This window comes from Otolemur garnettii, unplaced genomic scaffold (assembly GCF_000181295.1).
Source record: "Otolemur garnettii isolate 467f Iridium unplaced genomic scaffold, OtoGar3 scaffold00069, whole genome shotgun sequence".
NCBI classification, from domain to species: Eukaryota; Metazoa; Chordata; class Mammalia; order Primates; family Galagidae; genus Otolemur; species Otolemur garnettii.
In genome coordinates, this window is record NW_003852464.1 from 5,703,042 (window position 1) to 5,722,480 (window position 19,439).

The 19,439-nt window shown below is 42.7% G+C and overlaps 1 protein-coding gene across 4 annotated transcripts in view; it reads right to left on the minus strand.

Moving 5' to 3' along the window:
• Positions 1–16,887, minus strand: part of PPARGC1A (PPARG coactivator 1 alpha) — a 136,773-nt gene extending 119,886 nt beyond the window's left edge. For 2 of the 4 annotated variants that reach the window (XM_023515347.1, XM_012807462.2), the window contains exons 1-2: positions 16,714–16,886; positions 11,567–11,746 (exon numbers count right to left, since the gene is read on the minus strand). In XM_023515347.1, coding sequence (XP_023371115.1) covers positions 11,567–11,746; positions 16,714–16,767 — 234 coding nt within the window. In that variant the 5' untranslated portion in view covers positions 16,768–16,886. Of the gene's footprint in view, positions 1–11,566; positions 11,747–16,649 lie in introns of all 4 variants that reach the window. The other 2 variants (XM_012807463.2, XM_003793501.1) reach the window with 2 other exon arrangements.
• Positions 16,888–19,439: the final 2,552 nt, after the last annotated feature.

Consider the following 19,439-nt stretch of genomic DNA (forward strand, 5'->3'; position numbering starts at 1 on the left):
ATGGGTTTTTAACATCCACAGTCGTGAAGTAATGTGAAAAATGTGCAAAAGTTGGAAATAGAGAGCTTTGGCCAGTGAATGTTGGTTTTTGATTTGGGGGGAGTTGTATCAGAAAATGTGGCCCCAGATGCCCCCAAGTAATAACGGGGTGAAAAGAATCATGCTAATAATAATCCTCAGGAATATCTGCATTATGCTTTAGACTATCCAAAGCAGTGCCCTGAGGTACCGGAGTTAGCAGCTTTAACCGGGGACGTCAAAACGATTGCAGATACAGACTGCAATGCTGTCTTGTCTTCAGGCCATTTCAAGAAAAATGGGGAGGGTGGAACATATCTAAGAATTCCTCAAAAGTGAAGAGAGACTTGCATCAGTATCAGCTCAGCCTCCAGTGCAGAAACACCAGCCCCCGTGAAACTGGTCCCTGTCCTGTTCCCTCGCCCCTGGCAAGTACGTGGCGTTCGTCCTTTCTCCTTTTAAAACTTGCAAATTTGGTTCAATAACTTTTTTTTTTTCCCCTGCATCTCCCTCAATTCTCCATCTCAGGCAGGTTTGAAGAAAATGTCCAGTTCTCCTTATTCCCTGATACTCTGCTAATAAATTAAGAGTTAACTGGAGTGCAAAGGCAATGAGAAAGCTTTGCCAGAGTATAGAGAATTGCAGGAAAATTAGTACCGATTTGTGCTACAAGAATAGAGGAACAAGAAACCTCCATGCCCCCCCCAAATAAAAGTTTAAAAATAAAACAAACAGAAAGCTACTCAAATATGCACAACCCTCCAAAAACCCTACAAGTACTGGCTGAAAATGATACCATTGGTATCAGAAGACAGAAGCAGCACAATTAGCATTCACCCAAGAAAGTCTAGGGCTTCAGAGGGAGGGAAGAGAAAGCACCCATCAACAGTAAAATCAACTTCACAGGAGCCCTGACGGTTTATCTACCCAAAGGATGTGCTACCTCCCCACTTTTTTGTGACCCTCTCGACAATCTGGGGGAAAAACAATGTTAGTTCAACATTCTCCCAAGTCAGACTATGACTCTATTTATGTGACAAGTTGACAACATACAATTTCATGCTTGTTGAACTGATCGGGGTTATAGAGTCACTGTGAATATTATGAAGCCACACCATGATAAATATGAAACAGTATAGACTTATTCAAAATAACTCCAGCAGTGGCAATTTATAGCTCGGTTGTTTGTGTGCTTCTGAAGTCCAAACACCGCCTCAAGAAGCTGCAGCTCGCAGACACAGATGTGCAGTGTGACTGTGACCAAAATGGATTGACGATGACCTATGTGAAAGCAGGCTATTACATTTTGGTCTGCATGGCAGCTGACACTGGTTTGTATTTAGATATGTGACTGCTGGGAACATTGTGTCCTTAAAGCTCTGTTTAAACACGGGCCAAGGCATTTGTCTACTTGACTAATTATTTTACCACTCTTCTATGGCAAAGATCACTTTTTTCCTTAAAAAAAAAAAAAAAAGGTAAGTATATAGGCACACACACAGGCACGCGTTCTCTGTGCTTTGTAAAGTTACAGCAAGGACTTTAAACCTTGGTCATGTCAGGTGAATGTTGGCAAGCTTTCTGGAATGCCTGCAGAACAGGCTTGTACCACTTTCTCGATCAGGTGCCTGGGAACTGGGAACGAGACAAGGCCACAAGCCATCAAGCCATGAGCTGCCACAGCAACTGTTTTTGGTCAGGTTTTTTCCTCGTCTCTCCTCCCCTCCCTCCCTGTCCCTCTCTTAGCAGGCTTAAACCAATTTGCAAGTGGGCGCTTCCACAAGGACGAGTTTGGAATAGGGAAGAACACCACCATTTATCCAAACGGGAGAGGGACGGGAGGCACCAGGCACCTTGCTGGAGCTAGATATCAAAAATTTGCATAAGTAGTTTCCCAACAACAGAGGTGCTATTTGGAACAAAATAAATTGCTTGTATTGTATGCAAGGGCACAAACCCTGACCACATTTGTGGTCGCCTCTCAGCCTGCACGTTTGTTAAGTACAACCAGGTACTTCTGCTCAGAACTCAACTTAGCAGCTCTCAGCTGGGAGGCCTGAAAAGGTAATTGCTTGTGGACTTAGAAGTCTTCAACGCCTGTCTTGGACAAAGAAGAAACACGCAACCAAAATATTTGAAATAAGGAATAAGATTCCTCCAGGCTTTTTTAGTAATTCTTTTGTTTCTTTGTCTAATGTGAGGAACTACCCCTAGCTCTGGTTTTGAGATCGAGTGACTAGAAGGCTGGATCTCTTTTGACACATTTTAATGACAGTTAACGGTGTTTGGGAGCGAAGTTTGCTATCCACGATCTGCCGTCTTTCTACGTTTCCTGTAGGGCTTAAGTGAAGGTGCTGTGGGTCTGTCTAGCAAATCCAGCCCACGAGATAACATAATCATATACATACATTTCTCAGGGACCCTGGCAGCTCTTATCTCCTTGCTTTTATGATCTCTTATGAACAGCCAGGAATAGCAATTTGCAGCCTGTTTGTAAAGCCATCTTAGTCTGAACCTGGCCTTCTCCTCTTTTATCAAACAGTGATATTCTGCAGCTAAATCCCATTCGCCACAGCAAAATTTGCTCTGAGCTCCATTTTAGAATAACGTAAGTATTCTTCTGTGTGTATGGACCATATCAAACATGTAACAGAGGGCAATTATCATCTCAATGAACTGTTTATTAATAGGAGATGTTTTGCATGCTTTGCTCAGATTTATTGATTTGCTGCCCACTGTACATTGTAGCCTGAAGCTATTTAGTTCATGTTCACCGGCGTCTGCAGGAAGCAGCTCTGCTGTGCACACAGGCCTGGTTCTAACATGTGTTTTGCCCAACTTTATTTTACCGCTATATCACCTAGAACATTAAACACAGTGCTTGCGTTCCATGTGTTAAATCACAATTGTTCCCTATTAAATGTTCCAAGCTCCCCATTTTTATTAACAGTTACTTTATTAAATCCTTAATAACACAGATAGAATAGTTAGTTAATTTGTGTGTTGAGCCATGGATGTTAATTTGTAAACATAATAACATACTGCAATCATTTGCATAATAGCATTTTAATCTTTTTAGTAAAAGCTGTAATTCCCCACAAAGTACACTGCAGTCGAAACTAAGTGACTATTGGTAATAATACAAAAGGCCTTAAAATTCTCATCCTATTATAGTGTTGGAACATACCCAAACTGCCTCCATAATCTCTGAAATGTTACTGTTCTCTGATTTAGGTGTCTGTGTCAAGAATAAAAATGAAGTATAACTGGTAGCAGTAGACTATTTCCTAAATGTAATTTAGTATTCACTGAGCACCAGCACTTTGCAAATAGCTGTGAGGCTTTCCTTCAAAGTTCAGAGCTCCAGCTATGCGTATTGTGGGAGGAACACCACGGAACTCGCTCTCAACTCGGCTGGGCTGTCGAGAAGGTGCTGATAAATCTTGCTGATATGGCACAGGGAAGGGCATCGGCCACCCGGGATTTGGCTTCTCAGCCTTCTTCCTCGTCCCTGCCCTACCAGCCGGATTGCACCTCCTGGAACTGACTGCCTCTGGGGAGAAGTTCCGGAGAGAATTACAAAGTAGGGGGACTGCGTCAAGAAGCTACTTCTGCAAAAATCTTTATAGGGGGCTCGGTTTCTATAGCCCATTTATACCAATCATAAAACAGGCAAAAAAAAAAAAAAAAAAAAAAACCACACACACACACAGAAAGAAAGAAAGTGAAAAAAAAAAAGGCAGTTGTTTAAACGTCAGGGCAAGTCATTTTACGCAAGGTCTGGTAATTCATTAATCTGTCCAGCTGCAAAGCTTGAATGAATAACTTGCAGTAGTAATGGAGATGGACAGGTCTACAAAATATTAGTGTTGAGGTTACAGGGGTCCTCAAACTTTTTAAACCAGGGGCCAGTTCACCATCCCTCAGACTGTTGGAGGGCCAGACCGAGGACCTCGGGACGAGACGGCTGCTAAGCAGGACAGGCAGCGGCGGCAAAAACACCGGGCGGACTGGATAAATGTCCTTGGTGGGCCGCATGTGGCCCGCGGGCCGTAGCTTGAGGACACCTGGTTTAGGATTGAAGTTGTGCAAATTACTCTATCATTTTAGAAAAAGGCACAGAATGTCTCTTATTCATCGTTTGGGGACAAATAGATTAATGGATGTGAAGTCGTTTATCTTCGAGAAACTTTGCCCTTGCACGAGGCATTGCGCAGCCCAGCTCTCTCCCTCGCCCTGCGCTCATCCTCCTCACTGCTTATAAGTCAGCATCTTTCACGGCCCACAGTAAAACACAGTGTCCTGCTCGGCTCTCACACTGTACCTCAGAGCTCACCATCTTAAAAGTAACCTGAGAGGTTAAGAAGAAGAAAAAAATAGCCCTGACCAAATTGTTTTACATCCCAGGCAATCCATTTTATAAAACCCACACTAAAATTTTTCACTGCTAAAAGAATAGGCACATCCTTACAGGGACAAATTAAGCTTGTTAAAAATGTGACATCTGGGACAGGGAATGCTGGAGGAACAAATATGACTCTCTCTCTGTTCAACAATGCCGTGTTTCATGTTCATCTTTTTATCTGTGTGGTGTGCTGATTTCATTCCGAGGTGAGCCATCTGCTGGACTGAGCTCCCACGACATGTCACATAGAAGGGGACCAACAAACATGGCACATGTACGGGGGTTCTATGCAGGCACACACAGTTACTGTACAAACAGACACTCCTACAATTCAGCACCCCGGACCTCAATCACTTTTACCTGGACTAGTATCTTTGACGTTAATCTAGAAAGCAATGCTTCCCTTTCTCCTGACTCTGCCCCAAGATTTCCTCCTTGTGAATTCAGATCTTTACTTTTTTATTCTCCAAGATTTCCAGGTAGAGTAATGTTCATGAACACGAACTACGTGTCACCCCAAAAGGTTGAGAAAGCCTAGGATAACCCCATAAAACAGCTCACCTCATTTCTGAATGGAGGGCCCAGAGGACCTGACATGAAATCGTTGGTTTCTACCATAAAACAAACTAAATAAGTAAATAAAACAAACAATCAAATCCCTTTCATCAACAGCAAAAGCTACCATGGGGAAAGTTAGTGCCGGTGAAAGATGATCAGGTAACCTGTACCCCGTGACTTGCTATTTATTAGTAGAGCTTGATGCCAGGAGACACAGCCCTGGGGGGGCAGAACTCCTGAGCCCTATTTTTCCAGCGGTCAGCATAATGGCAGGGAGGAAATAGGGGGATAAACCAGATGTTCCCAAGATAAGCCAGATGTTATCAAGTTGAGAAGTCCAAAACAGTGTTTAACTGAGGTGGAGAGACACGCACACACACACACACACAAATGCTATTTAGTCTCCCTGCAAGACAGGCTGATCACAGAAGCTGAAAATTAAGCAGCAGAGGCGGGGTCAGATTGTTGCTTCCTGACTTGTAACTCTCCAAGATGAACATCTCACTGATTTATACCTAGAATCTGGAATTTTGTGGTAGACTACAAATGCAAAGATAAGTACAACATAAATTTTTAAAATACTCCATAAGTCTCCATGAGTTTCAACATTCTGCAATGTTCTTATGTTACAGCCAATTATCTCCCCACTTAAACGGCTATTATTTTCTTACTTGAAGTCTACGTTCTCGGTAAGTGTCATTACCAAGGGTGGCAAAAAATCTGGCTGGGGGCTGTAAATTTAATTTAAATGACAAACATTTATTGATGGCAAATTGGAAATGCCAGAAATCTTTAAAAAGTGATTATTGTAAATTAACCTAATCTCTTCACAGAACAAAGGAGAATTTATTCCCCCAATGATGACATTAAGGTGAGGTTGTTTTGACGTTCTTTTTTTTTTTTCTTTCTTTCTTTTTGGTCTGTTTGTTTTGCTCAAATTCCAAGAGGTTTGCCATTCATAGAAAAGTCTGTCTGACCACAGGCACAGTCAGAAGCAGGAATTCATTACCATGGAAGGCTGCAGAATTTCCTCCAAGGAGAAAACTGAGAAAAAGCAGACATCACGTAAATGTGTGGATTGGGTTAAATATGCCCTGCCCCTGAGGCTGCTGGGAAATCAGGAGCCCCTTTGTAAAATGACTCAAGTCTAAGGAAGTACTTTCCTCCTAAGGTGGGCAGAATATAACCAGGGAGGCTATCCATGAAGTCCTGGGCCTTCCTTGTCAGCCTCCTCTACCACTTTACTCATGATTATTGGGACTGATGGAATTTTCCAGCAAGGTGTTTTTGAGTCTGTTCCCTTGTGCCCCCCTGGCTGCTATCACCTTGTCCCTCTCTGCCCCTGTGTCACTCTGGACTTGGAATGCAACACTGTCTGCTATCTGGTTTCCCCTGCCTCCGACTTGCCTAGGTTGCTCAACTGCTGTCGGCATTGTCACCCTGCAATACCGCCTCCAGTGTGTGGCTTTTCTGCTACAACTCTTTAGTGACACCCTACGTGTTCCCATGTCAACTCTAAACATTCTAACTGGGTTCTACATGGCCCACCACAAGTTCATTCCTGCCCTACAGCCAAACGTACTACCCTTACTCCTGTGTTCCCATTAATATACATGTTCTTTTGAGTAAATAAAGCTCCTTACCCCCACACCTCCTCGGGGAAAACATTTGGGCCTTATTCTTACTAGACTTGGTGAATTTAGGGCTAGTTTACCTGCTTAGCGAGGAATGAATATGCAGAACATAAATATACACACACAATACACATGTCTACGTGCATATATGGTATCAGAAAGCTTGCCAATTGTAACTATGTGTGTGTGTATATGTGTGTGTATATATATATACACACACATATATATATATAAAATCTTGTATGTGTACAAATAGAGGAGATGCCAAAAAATGCATATACAGTTTGAGAGATATTATCTATGTATTACTTTTCAAAGTTGAATGGGAGATACTCTTATTAACTAAGTATACTTAGACATACTCTGAACGTACATGCAATTCATACAATTTGGGGGAATGATCGATTTTATTGCCCATAAGATCTTTCACTATGTGTGGACATTCTTGCAGCCCCCTCTGTAGATGCATAGAATTGAATACTAGTTTCCCAATGTTTTCCAGTTGCTAAAAATAAAAACATATGCACAGATATTTGTGAAAATATGTATCCACGGTCTTGCCTGTTTGGCTAATTGTTTCCCATTTCTTCATTCTGCCTCTCAGACTAGATTGAAAGTTTACGAGGAAACAGATTGTCTCCTGTGTTCCCTAAAACATCTCTGCATTTACTGAACAGAGTTTTGTGTATTGTCTTTATATCATAAACACACAAGGTCAACTCCATCATCATGCTACAAATATTTAAGTTCATACTTTCTGCTGTCTTCTAAGACAATGTCTAGAAAACCATCCGTGAATAAGAAAAGCAGATTCCCTGCTCCCAAAATCCTCATGGTCTTTTGAACTGCCACAAGTTGTCATTTTAACTTTTTGATAAGTATATCATTTATGCCCATTTTTGAAAAAGTCCCAATGCAACGGAAAGCCAGATGAAGAAATGTAAAATCTCTCTCCCACCAGAAGGATTGGTGGGAGTGAGTCTGGACAGCTCACCCCATTCATTTCCTTGGTGCCAAATAGCAAGATAACGCAAAACCACCTCTCACCCTTTTTCTCCTACAAAAAGTTCAGTCTCAGACCTGCCTGAGAGTTGCAGTAATTACCAAACACGAATGCTGGCTACAGCTGTGAGTCCATCTCTCCCCATTAGCGAAGGCAGGCTTCACAAAGTGTTATGAGTAATGACCCAGAGACAGCTACAGCCTTCCTCGCCACCATTTGAAAGAACCCCAAGTGGCTGCATTCAGAAGTAACGGACGGATGACTGGAAGATACCCATTCAGTTGTACCACGGAGGCATTAAAGCAGGTGTTAAAATAAACCAGGGACAAGGTGGCCCACAGTGACCCAGAAAGGCCAGTCTGCTGTTTCAACTAACCCCATGTTGCCACCCATCCTTACACACTGCTGAGCTGTAAAAGTAGCCCTTTATTCTCCTCCTTCAAACAATGCACAAAAGCAACAGAGGGAAGGAAGTTATGTTGCAATATTATGAAACATAAATCTTGCTACCAGCCGGTCAAGGGACAGTATCCTGTTTTCCTTACCCATGGATCGGATTCATTGGCGGCTACACCTATAGGCTGGGTGCCCTGTTTTTTAAAGAGGCTTCTGAATCATACCTGGTCACCTGCCTTTACACATCCACACGCGGGTTGTGTACGCAGAGATCCTTGTTTGTGTGTGCGGTTGCGTTCTGACACCCCTTCGCCCCCACTCAGAATTCTCTCTTTCCCAAGCTGTGATGTTCACCTTCATCCTTTGTTATTATTGCCATGTTTGTGCAGTTAAGTAAAAATTAAAGTCGAGTTCAAAAGTACAGCGAAGCGAGAGGAAGAGATGTCTGTTTACTCCCCGTGTTCTAACATTCTGCTGTGTTATGATGGGGCCTTAAATCCCACTTTCTGCTTTGATCAGAATTCAGAAGTCCCAGGGCTACATTCCAGCAGCGTCACTGACGAGCTGCTCAAGTCCAGGAAAAGTGTTTAACTGCTCGGTGTCTGATTTTATTCTGGGGGTTCGAGCTGGCTAATGCTTGCTACCGGCAGACTGGAGATGGCAGCGCCCGTGACCGGTCTGTTCAAGCACAGCCCTTCTCAGATGTGATGAGTCGGGGCTTTGCAGATCAGAAAAAGGTGAGTGGGGTGAAAAGTGCACGGGAGAGGTTGGCCCTGGCCGGGCTTCTGTGAAATGCTGCTTTGGCAGAAGCAATACAAAGCCATGGTCTTGCAAGGGTTATTCTGGACTTTCTTTGCAAGGGGAAGACCCAATTTTAGAATTTCGCTCTGCTCAAAACAGCTTTCATTTCCCATTATAGAAACGATGTCTGGGTTTAACAGAGGAGGGCAAAGGGTGGGGGCGTCAGCACGCTATGCAAATGCTTCTGAAGCTGCCGCTGTGTGTAACGGGGTTGCCACATCTGACCTTACCCTTTGCCTAGACAAAGAAGAATGGGTTTTGTGACATCAGGGAAAACTGTCGTGAGGACTAAACAGTCACTTTTGCTCTCTGTCACTTAGTGACGCGTGAGTCCTGAGGCCCTGGGCATCTCAGTAGTTTTATACAGCTTCTCATTCTTCATATCCTATATTGTACTGTGTTTTCCCTGAGAAATCAACTGATCCATCTTTAGCAGTTTATAAAGGGAAGTTTTTCTGACTTAAAAAAAAAAAAAACAAAAAAAACCCAGGTTTTAAAATCTCAGAATGAGGCCAGACCGTTCTCTGTTGTGTGGAGCTGTTCTCTGCATTGGAGAATATTTCACAGTGTCCTCTGGCTCTGCCAGGGCGTCACCCTGCCACCAGTCCTAAGAATCAAACACACCTCTAGACACTGTCAAAGGCCTCCTGGGGAAGGGGGAGGCTAGACTGCCTTCAGTTAAGAATCACTGCTCTAACGTGACCTAATGAGATAGGAAATTAAATGAACCTAGTGTTTTAGGGTATTGGAAACAATTCCATCAGTGGTAGCATGTGACAGAGGAAAACAAAAGGGGTATAATCACAGAGATTAAGCATCTATCATACCATAACTAGCCGGTGAACCAAGTCTCCTGAAATACTTCACCCAGGAACCACAGCACAAAATACAGGCCCATAAAGGTCACCGGGAAAGTTAACCCTCTTCACAATGGGTTCACCAGGCAGGCACTGACCACCACACCTTCTCCCTCCGCCTTCAAATTATTCTCTAACTATCCTCTACAAAAGGCAAGCCATTCGCCTGATATGGCACAGCTGATTTTTAGATAAGAGGTCTACGGAGATGGACGTTTTTTCAAGTTCTGTTTATTTAATGCAGCATGACTTCGAATGGGCCTGTAACCTGACAAGTGTGCTGATGAGGAATGTTCAATTTACCAGTTCTAACCAGCCGAGTCCTCACATGAACTTTCCAAGACCCTGCTGAGAAGCCTGGGAAAGTAGAACTAACCACAAACCTTCAGCATTCCCTCCACCTTGTTCCATGTCCCCAGCCCGGCGGCTGCTACCTTCAACATTCTCGTAAGACCCACTTAATGCCCCAGAGCTATGACAGAATCTTAGCTGCTGGCAGAAACCACAGCCACCTCTGCCTCTCTGTCAACCAACACGGAGGGAAAGGAATGATTCTGTTCTATTTTTAAATATATTAAGCAAAGAAGCAGCTTGACACGTCTTTGTAAAGGATGGCCGTCACCCAAATGGACGACTTCCCTATTTTTATCAATGATACAGATTTCAAAGTCGGATCCAGGGGAAGTTCAATTCCCAACTCTTTTTTTGGTCAACTGTATGTTTTGGGAAAACCATTTAACCTCTCTGAGACTCATTGCCTGAATATGTAAAATGGGAATGATAATAAAAATACTACCAAAACAGCAGGTTGTTTCCAAAGGTGAATGAGATGCCAGACATTCAGCCTAGTAGTCCGAAATGTTGGTCGCTGTTTTTCTGACTGTAGTTATCAATGGGATTACAGTCACCACTGAACCTGTAATTCAACAATCATTTACTCAGCCTGTTCTGTATGCTTAATGCTGAGACGCCTCAATTAATATTGTAAACTTGGCTTTCTTAAATTTAGACTCAGGATTTCAACCAAGTAACACTGAGGTCTAAGAAATGTTTTTACTGGCGGATAACAGAATTCTGGTGGGAGGCCTGGCGCATAGTAGGTGTTCAGAAAACGTAACATGATAATGATGATACCTGTGGTTGTGATATTGAAAATCAGTTGATTCTGCAATTCACTTGCCAAGCACTATTTGTCTCTATAATAAGAAATCATTTATTTTCAAGTAAATGAATACTGAGCTTGTGGGAAAGAATCTCTTTTCTCAGAGTAACACTTTAATAGTAGTAGATTACCATTCTTTATTATAGGGTAGGCTTAGAATGAAAGTCTGGACTGCAGAAACCGAGAGGTATTTCTTATTACTGAAAGGTAAATGGATTTTGACTAATCTGTAAGTATATATTAGATGAGTTGCGTTTCAAAGTTTCCATTATATAAGGAAATCAGGGACATGAATCAGATAATAACAATAATAATAAAAATAGCTCATCCACTTTGTAAAATAAATAAAGATAGCTATCTAGCGTCTTGGTTAAAAAATGACTTCTATATTAATTTATATCAGGCACCATTTAGTTACTGCTTAGTCTTTTTCTGTGGGAAACCGAAATAAACAGGCTTAGAATTTTTCTTCTGTGTCACTCATTCTTTCACAACCTCTTAGTATTTCAACATAGTTTAATGCACTCTGTTGTCAGTTTTGAGCCCCTTCAATCTCAAAATGCAGCTGTTTATAACCAAACATTATTTTTTCATAAAGTAGAAAGGGTTTAAGGGTAATGACAAATCCTTTGATGACCACAAAGAGTCCATAATGCTTGCAGGCCTATTGCCATGTTAGTCCAGCCCAAGCCAAGGTCAGTGAGAAATTAATTTCTCCAAAGGATGCCTTACCTCAAATATGTTTGAAGGCTCATTGTTGTACTGATTGGATATTATTTCTGATTGGTCACTGCACCATTTGAGTCCACCCAGAAAGCTGTCTGTATCCAAGTCGTTCACATCTAATTCTGAAAGATCCAGTTCAGGAAGATCTGGGCAAAGAGGCTGGTCTTCACCAACCAGGGCAGCACACTGCAGGGGGCAAAAAAAAAAAAAAAATAGCTTTCATTAACTGCAGGAATTTATTAAACCGAAATAGCATGTGATAGGAATTAAGTCTGGTTAATTCAACGACACCACCAAAGTTGGTCTCTGGGGCTTTATTCGCCAGGGAAAACATCCTAAATTCTTCCCTCCCCGGACTTCCAAAGAACACTTAGCCTGACTTATGCCATCCAAGGTTGTACCTCCAGCCCCTGGTACATACCACACTTCCAAGAAGTCTTCTCTGATCCTCCCAGTTAGACATCTTTGTTTACAGCTCTTTGATAGCTAGTACATACCACGTTTCAAATTTTTTAATGGTTAACTATGGGAAACATTTCACTCTATCCTTAGAATAAAATCCCGTTGGGGGAAGGGCAGGAGCTTCGTTTTACACAAGAACTGCCATGACACATAATAGACACTCAATAAACAACTGCTACACACAAAATTGAACAAAGGAACACTACTAGGAAAACTATCTCCATTTATACTCTTTGTAAGCATTTTAATCCATATCATTCATTTAGCAGCTAATGATGCAAAGCCCGTTGGCTCATCTCTGGTTCTCTTCAATTGTTATTTAAATCATTTACTCTTACTTTGATTCTTCATGAGTTTCTGGACTTCATCATTAATAAGGCAAAAGCAAGTTCCTTGAGATGACGGGCAAAAACGCCACACTCCTTTCCTATCTGGCTTTTCTAGCTTTTACTATGTGTAACTTGTAAGTCACGTGAGTTGGGGGGTGTGTGTGGCTTGGATCACCCAGTACCTGGGAAAGAAAAATCATGATAGAACACCACCGCTAGATTCTGTTCCTTATTTATATATACCTAAACAATGATCCACGTGAATTCCAAATAACTGTTTTTGTTGAGAGGTTTTAAATCATTTCAATACATGGAGAGGTTTCAAATATCCTCTATGGTGGCTGGGTTGCTTGTCACCAAGGCTATTTTAAATTGTGGTTTACTTCCTTGCATAGATAGACAGCCTTTTAAGGGTCCCAGCCTGTGGCTGTCCATGGCAAGTGAACCCCTGAACCCCCATACCAAAGAGGTGGTCTCCTCAACTTGAGTTGGCTAGCTAATTGCTGATTCCAGCCTCTGTGCTGTGGAGAAGCCTGCAGAAACTCACACTGCAGGGCTCTGGCATTGCAGTAAGGACTTCATCCACCTGTGAGCTGAGGTGTCTAAATGAGAGACACAGGCTGGAGTGGCACCCTCTCAGCCCTACCCTCCAAGGTCAGAGGAGAAGCCGTGGAGTGGTTCATATCCAGGCACAATTAGGCATGAAGGTAAAGATCCTCCTTGACATTTAGATTTTGAATGAAATAAGTTTTATGCATTTATTTTTTTCTCGAGCACCCCTGTTAGCCTTGGCAGGGATCCCTGGCAGGCTACATGCACGAGTCATATGCAGCGGCGTGACTGGGGACACCACGCCGAGAGGTAGCAACCTGGAAACGGAGTCAGCAGTTTGCAAGGGGTGCTGGGAGGAGCCTGCAGATCATGGCAGCCCTTCATCAGACCCCCGCGGCCCCATGAGCTTCCAAGCAGCGGGCCCAGGGGAATGCAAAGAAAGGGCCACCTTCTCCACCAAAACTTTCCTTATCATTTTATGGGTCTTTCCTTTTTATGATCTGAGTTAGCACAAAGTTACAGCTCTGTATAGTTGACTAGGTTTATAAGTAAGCAGAGGCTGGGCTGAAGAGGAGATCTTGTTCTGGTACAATGTTCGCGTTTTGTTGGGGGTGTAACACTTCCCGATTCCATTCTCGCCCACGTTGCACACACTCCAAGTAGAAACCGATAGTAATGAACTCTTCCTCAACCCTACCCATTCAGACACAAGGAGAGAACTTTTGCAATGGTGAAAAGTACGCTAGGATTTTGTCCAGGGATAACCGTTAAGGAAAAAAAAAAAGCATAAACAACAAAAACAGCAGCAAGAAAATCAAAATAATCTGGAAGGCATAGGCTCTCCACATCTGGCTTTAGTTTCTGCAGTGGAAGTTAGGAACCCTGTTTCAGAATGCTGAAGTGTTTTACTGACTGGTGGACAACTTCTTTGCCCTCTGGGGTGTGACTTTTTCAAAACCCTTGTACCTTCCAGAAACACGTGTTCTTCAATCACTTTTGAAAACCATTGAATGGATCAGATCAATTGGTTCTGAAATATATTTTACTAACCTATGATCGACATATTCCTTCCCGCTCCAGCCCCCTTCTCTCTCTCTCTCTCTCTCTCTCTCTCATATCTTTGCTTTTATGTGATGGTTAAAAAAAGTGCATGTGCTCTGGCCAGTGTTGACCTGCTAATAAAATCAGTGCTTCTGAGTGTGGTGCTATCTGCTAATCTAAAACACATTAGTAGTAGCAAGTGTTCCTGTTATTAATTTATATTTGGCCTTTCAATGATGCCAGACTTAATAGTCCAAGCCTTGTAAGCATCCTCATGTGACAGGCTGATATTTACAGCTTCCCTATACATCCGTAACAGGTGTCCTCTGCTGCGGTTACACAGGCAATGTTCTCCTGCTTCTTTGCAACTATGACAGTCATTTCACAACTGTAGCCTTAATTTTATAACAAGATTTAAGAGGATAAAGCAGTCACTAAACACAAAAGGCTAATTATTGTATGTTATTTCACCCCAACAGACTTTTCTCTTAGTTAAAGGAGCAGACAATAAATTAGCTTCACTGCACTGATGATAATGAATCATTATAATTAAGGATAATTCTCCATTAACCTTTTGGAGGTTTTCATGCCATTGATGGTAAATTTTAAAGGGAGAGAGACGAAGGAGTGGACTTGGCCACATTAATTATATGAAGGAAAAAAAAAAGAATCTTAGTTCTTTAAAAAAAAAAAAAAAATTAGGCAAGGCAGGGGAAAAGGAGGTGTAGAGGGGGCCAGAAACGGATGACGATCTTAGCGGCGTTTATGTCATGTGAATCGTCTCTATCAATCTTAGTAACCTCAGTGTACATCACCTTCATTAAACTGTGAAACGCTGCCGACTGGAGCAGCGAGAGTGATCTAGGCCTTTATTAACCAATGTGCTGTCCTGTCAGGATGTGCAAAAGGGCATAATGCGTTTTAGGATGACAGCAAACATTAATGATTCAAAAAATGAAAACGGCCCGTGCTACCTGCTGCTCGGAATATCTTAGATTGGCGGAGGTGATTCCCATAGCTGCCAGCACGGCTCGGCCTCCAGCAGCTTCCTGCCTACACTGCCACAGACAGGAGCCCGGCCAGTCTCGGAGACCCAAGCCCCGGCCGGACAATTAGCCCCAGACCTCTCTTTCTTAAGACAAAATTTAAAAGGCCACTGTGTCTAAGTGCTTGGGAGGCTTATGTGAAAATGACAGCAGGAATTCCAAAGATTCAAGTACACCTTCCCTATTTCCATAGGACTTAGCTCCTCCACCAACTCGTAGCAGCAGCAGGAATAAAACACACGATGGAAAAATGAAACTACAGCCGCCGAGACGCACGGTGCCAGCCAGACAGCCACCTACAGGACACTCCGGCTGCTCAGAGACAACAGGACTTTGAAGCCACTTAGAAGCCTGACTCCTAATAGCTACAGGACATATGAATTATCCATATCTAGCGCACCTTACTAAGAAATCACAACGAGATAAGAACAATTAGAATCCCCACAGGCAAGAGAGCCAACATTTGCAAACCCAGCAAAGAGTTAAGAATTTCAGGGCATGCCTCGCTAGATAGGAAAAATGCATTCGCAGCCGGCCCTGGCCAAATTATTTTCACCTTAGATGTGTATCGCTGCACCACACGGACATCTTATTTAATCGAATCACGTGTGGCACTTGGTCCTCCCCTTACCCTACGTGCCCCCAGCTACCCAGAGGAAGCACTCGCGGTCTTCTGCCAGAAGCACGGCGAGCAGCCCGGATCCTCCGTGCAATTCAATTCGAGTCCATCTCACCAGAGTCCACAGAAAGTTTCACTTGTCTCCCAAGTTGTCCAAACTTTCCTTCGGAGAACATTCCACTGTGCTGACTGCAAGCACGCCGAGGTCCTCGTCCCCCCACTCGACTCCAGAGATTACGAGGAAACCGCTTGCGTTATTTCCCCCCCCCCAAATGAATTGTAGCCAGGAGAGACTGTGGAATTGATGTATCGCTGTCTATTTTTACACAGGCAGCGAGCAGCTCCACACACAGTCCTGCATCAACTCTATTCTCTCTCCGGCTTCAGGCAGCTCTCCGTGGTACAAGAAGATTTAACCATTGGCTTTCCTGCCAGCAACACGAAAGGAAAAACCTTGCCCTGGAAGGGACTTTTTTTTTTTTTTTTTTTTTTTAATCCTCTGGCCACCTCTTTCTACCACATTTAGGAGTTTTAAAGGAAGCAGCCTCGTTGTTTGTGTTCTGTGGGAAAAGCAATCTAAAATAGCCCAGCAGGATTATTTAGGATTTTCTAAGTTCTCTGTCTGATGAACAGAGGGAGAGAGAGAGGGGGGAAAAATCCGGACTAGAGTCAAAACGGGCTCTATGTGAACACATGCATTTTAATATTTTTATCTTCATCTTATTATAAATAGAAATGGCATTTTTCCAACCAGGCCACTAAACACCGCTGGAAAGTCTTCAGCTTCTGATTCATATCAATATCTGAGAGCGTAAATATTGCATATGAGCAAAAACAGAGCCAAAGGCACTTGGAAAGAGTTTCTAACTGCAACAGATACTGATGACAGCAGCTAAGCTTTGATTTGCTCAAGGCATCTCAGAGCCACCTTAAAATAGCAAACTTATTGGAGTTAAGATAAGATTGCGAGTCCCTTCGGAAAGCTCCCGCCTGGACGACTTTCCCACCTCCCCTCCTTGCCCATGCCCATCCCCCCTTACAGGAATCATAGCATCTGAGGGAAGCTTCCGTCCTGGCTGCAGTGCCGAGCCCTGCCCAGCTCACCTCGATGTCACTCCACACAGAATCAGAGTCTTGGTTGCACATGTCCCACGCCATCCAGCTCCTGAATGACGCCAGTCAAGCTTGTTCAGCTCCGGTCCACTGTGACACAGAGCACACACGCATGCAGGCAACCAGCCCCTTACTGAGAGTGAACTGAAGGCACCTGTCTTACTACAGTCCCCAGTCACATGACAAAGCTATTAAAAAGTAGGCTGGGCTGTCACTCACCCAGCCTCCCTTCCCTGAGCTGCTTGCTGCTCAAACTCCTGACGTCACTCAAAGGCAGCCCTCTGCCTCAGTGAAGTAACGCTTAAAAAAAGAGAGAGAGAGAGAGAGAAAGGAAGAAAAAGAAAAGAAACACTTAGACTTTGGGAGGCTTCGAGCATCATGCTGTGATTAAAGCCAGCTTTGAATGCCAGAGACTCCGACCGGAGCCCTGGCCATATAATAACCAAAATCCCCTGCAATCTTTTTTTAATTTATTTTCCTTCCAAAACAAGCAAGTGGCAAAGCTCCCTGTTTCATGAGCGAGTAACTGTATTCTGAGCTAACATGTGTGTCCCCTAAGAACTCTTTCATTCTCAGATCTCCAAGTGGACTCAAGCTGAGTTTGGGACTAAAGCAAGGGTTTATCACACGATGGAATTTTAGGAGACATTTTCTCGCGGGGGGGGGGGTGTCTCGGAAAGCAGCAATTTTTTTTTTTTCCTTTTGCTTGTTTAATCAACAGACCAGCCTGTATTTGTTAAAGTATAAACACCCAGATTTTGGCTGTCCCCGTGGCAGCCGGCAAGACCAGCTCCAGAAGTGTTACTGCAGTTCACTTTGCTCCATAAAAGGAGAACAAGTCACATAATCCCATCCTTTCAGCTTCCTTTCCATTTCTCTCATAGGCTCCCAGAAAACAAGTGTTAGTAAATACAGCCCCGGCTGGCTGCTCTGCCCAGATCAGCTTAGAATCCCGGCTGCTTTTTTTTTGTACTTGTAACATTTCCTTCCTAACTGCCTTAGGGTGTCTTTTTGAATAAACACTAGATTCCAACCCGAATGCCCTAGGTCCTGCAGTTTGCTTTTGAAATCAAGAATGCCCGTGAAGTGACAGGGAAAATACCAACACACTACGGGCAGAAACATTCATTCCTTGAGCCCTGTTTTTTATTATTTTTCAGCTGGTACTTTGAGAGAGTGAAAGCTAATGCAGGTGTAACTGTTTTCTGATGACACTACATTTTGGATACATAACAAACTCCAGGTACCAGAGACGGCAGAAAAACACTTCCTGTAACGTTACAGGGGTCAGACTTAACCCCTCCAAGTTCTGGGGGGATGTCCCCGTGAGCTTATCTTTGTCAATAAACATGTTTTCATGAAATTTTAAACGCAGTGTGCTTTCATTATCAGCCCCAGTCTCCCATTGGATAATGTATCTAAAAAAAAAATTCCCTGGGGGTCTAAATTTAATTTGCCAGGCACTATTCCTTTAAACTCCGATGGAGGTTAATTTCACAAGTCCATTAGTGTCCATCTCCTTGCAAAGAAAACAAAAGTGGTGATTCTGCCCCAATGTATATTTTAAATAGTCCTTTGTTCAGATCCTAAAGTGAAAGATAGACACAACAGAGCAAACTAACCCACCCCCCAGACTGCTTCCTCTGTCAGACCACGTTTATAATAAGAGATCTGTCTACTCTGAGAGCTCAACAAGTTGCTAGTAAATTGGTGAATAATAGAAAGAAATTGACAGTTTCTCATGATTGGATATAGAGAGATGGCCAAAAGCTTCCACGTTTTAACTTAGCTGAGTACATTTCACTGGTCTATTTTTTCCTCTTACACACATCAGAAAATGACTGTGATTTTAATTTTCTAAATCAAGAAAGACCAGGAAAGCACAAGAGGGAAAATGCTTTCACACATGCAATTCGTGACATTACCCTGTATTCCCCACAAAGAGATATTAATTTTCTTCCTAATTATATTCTGATTTAATGTAAAACTTCAGTAAAGTATTAAAATCCAGGACAAGGGTCATTGGTTCTACCCTCAACACGGGTCAACTGTGAAATAATATTGGTCACTTGGCAAAGAATGGAGTTTATTAATTATTATCAGGCGATGCCTGAGTCGGGCTATTCACGGATATGTTTACTTGGGCTTGTCCAATTCCAGGCATGCATTATATATTTTTTTTAAAAATCCCATTCACACCTTTGAGAGATGTTCTTTACACTGGAACATGTTGTGTTATTGTTTTTGATGGTTTAACCTCCTCACACTGTATTCTTGGGATTTTCTTATTTGTTTTTTTGCCACCTAATTTCACTTTGAAAAAAATCAAATCAGTGTATCCCTTGAAACCAGAGGTGATTTCATATATAGGCTTTTTCCCCCTTCACTATCACAGAGGGTGATTTAGAAGTAAAAACATTTAAAGGACTTATAAACTATAGCATATTGCAATGTTCTCCTACTATACACATTTCTACTACTCTACAAATCAAAATTTTAAAAGCTTCTGGAGGCAAAGTTGAGTACCTCCCACGAACTTTTTTCAACTCTCAAAATCACAACTCAAATGAGAGGGCTATTTTAAAGGTCTTTAAAATTTGGTTAATGAACACTTCAGATTAAAAATTTTCTGCCCAGTTTTTTTTTTCCTTTTTCTTTTCTCCAAAGAACTTACAGTTAGTTGCTCACCAACCCTGGTGTTTTCTGGCTCTCCTGGC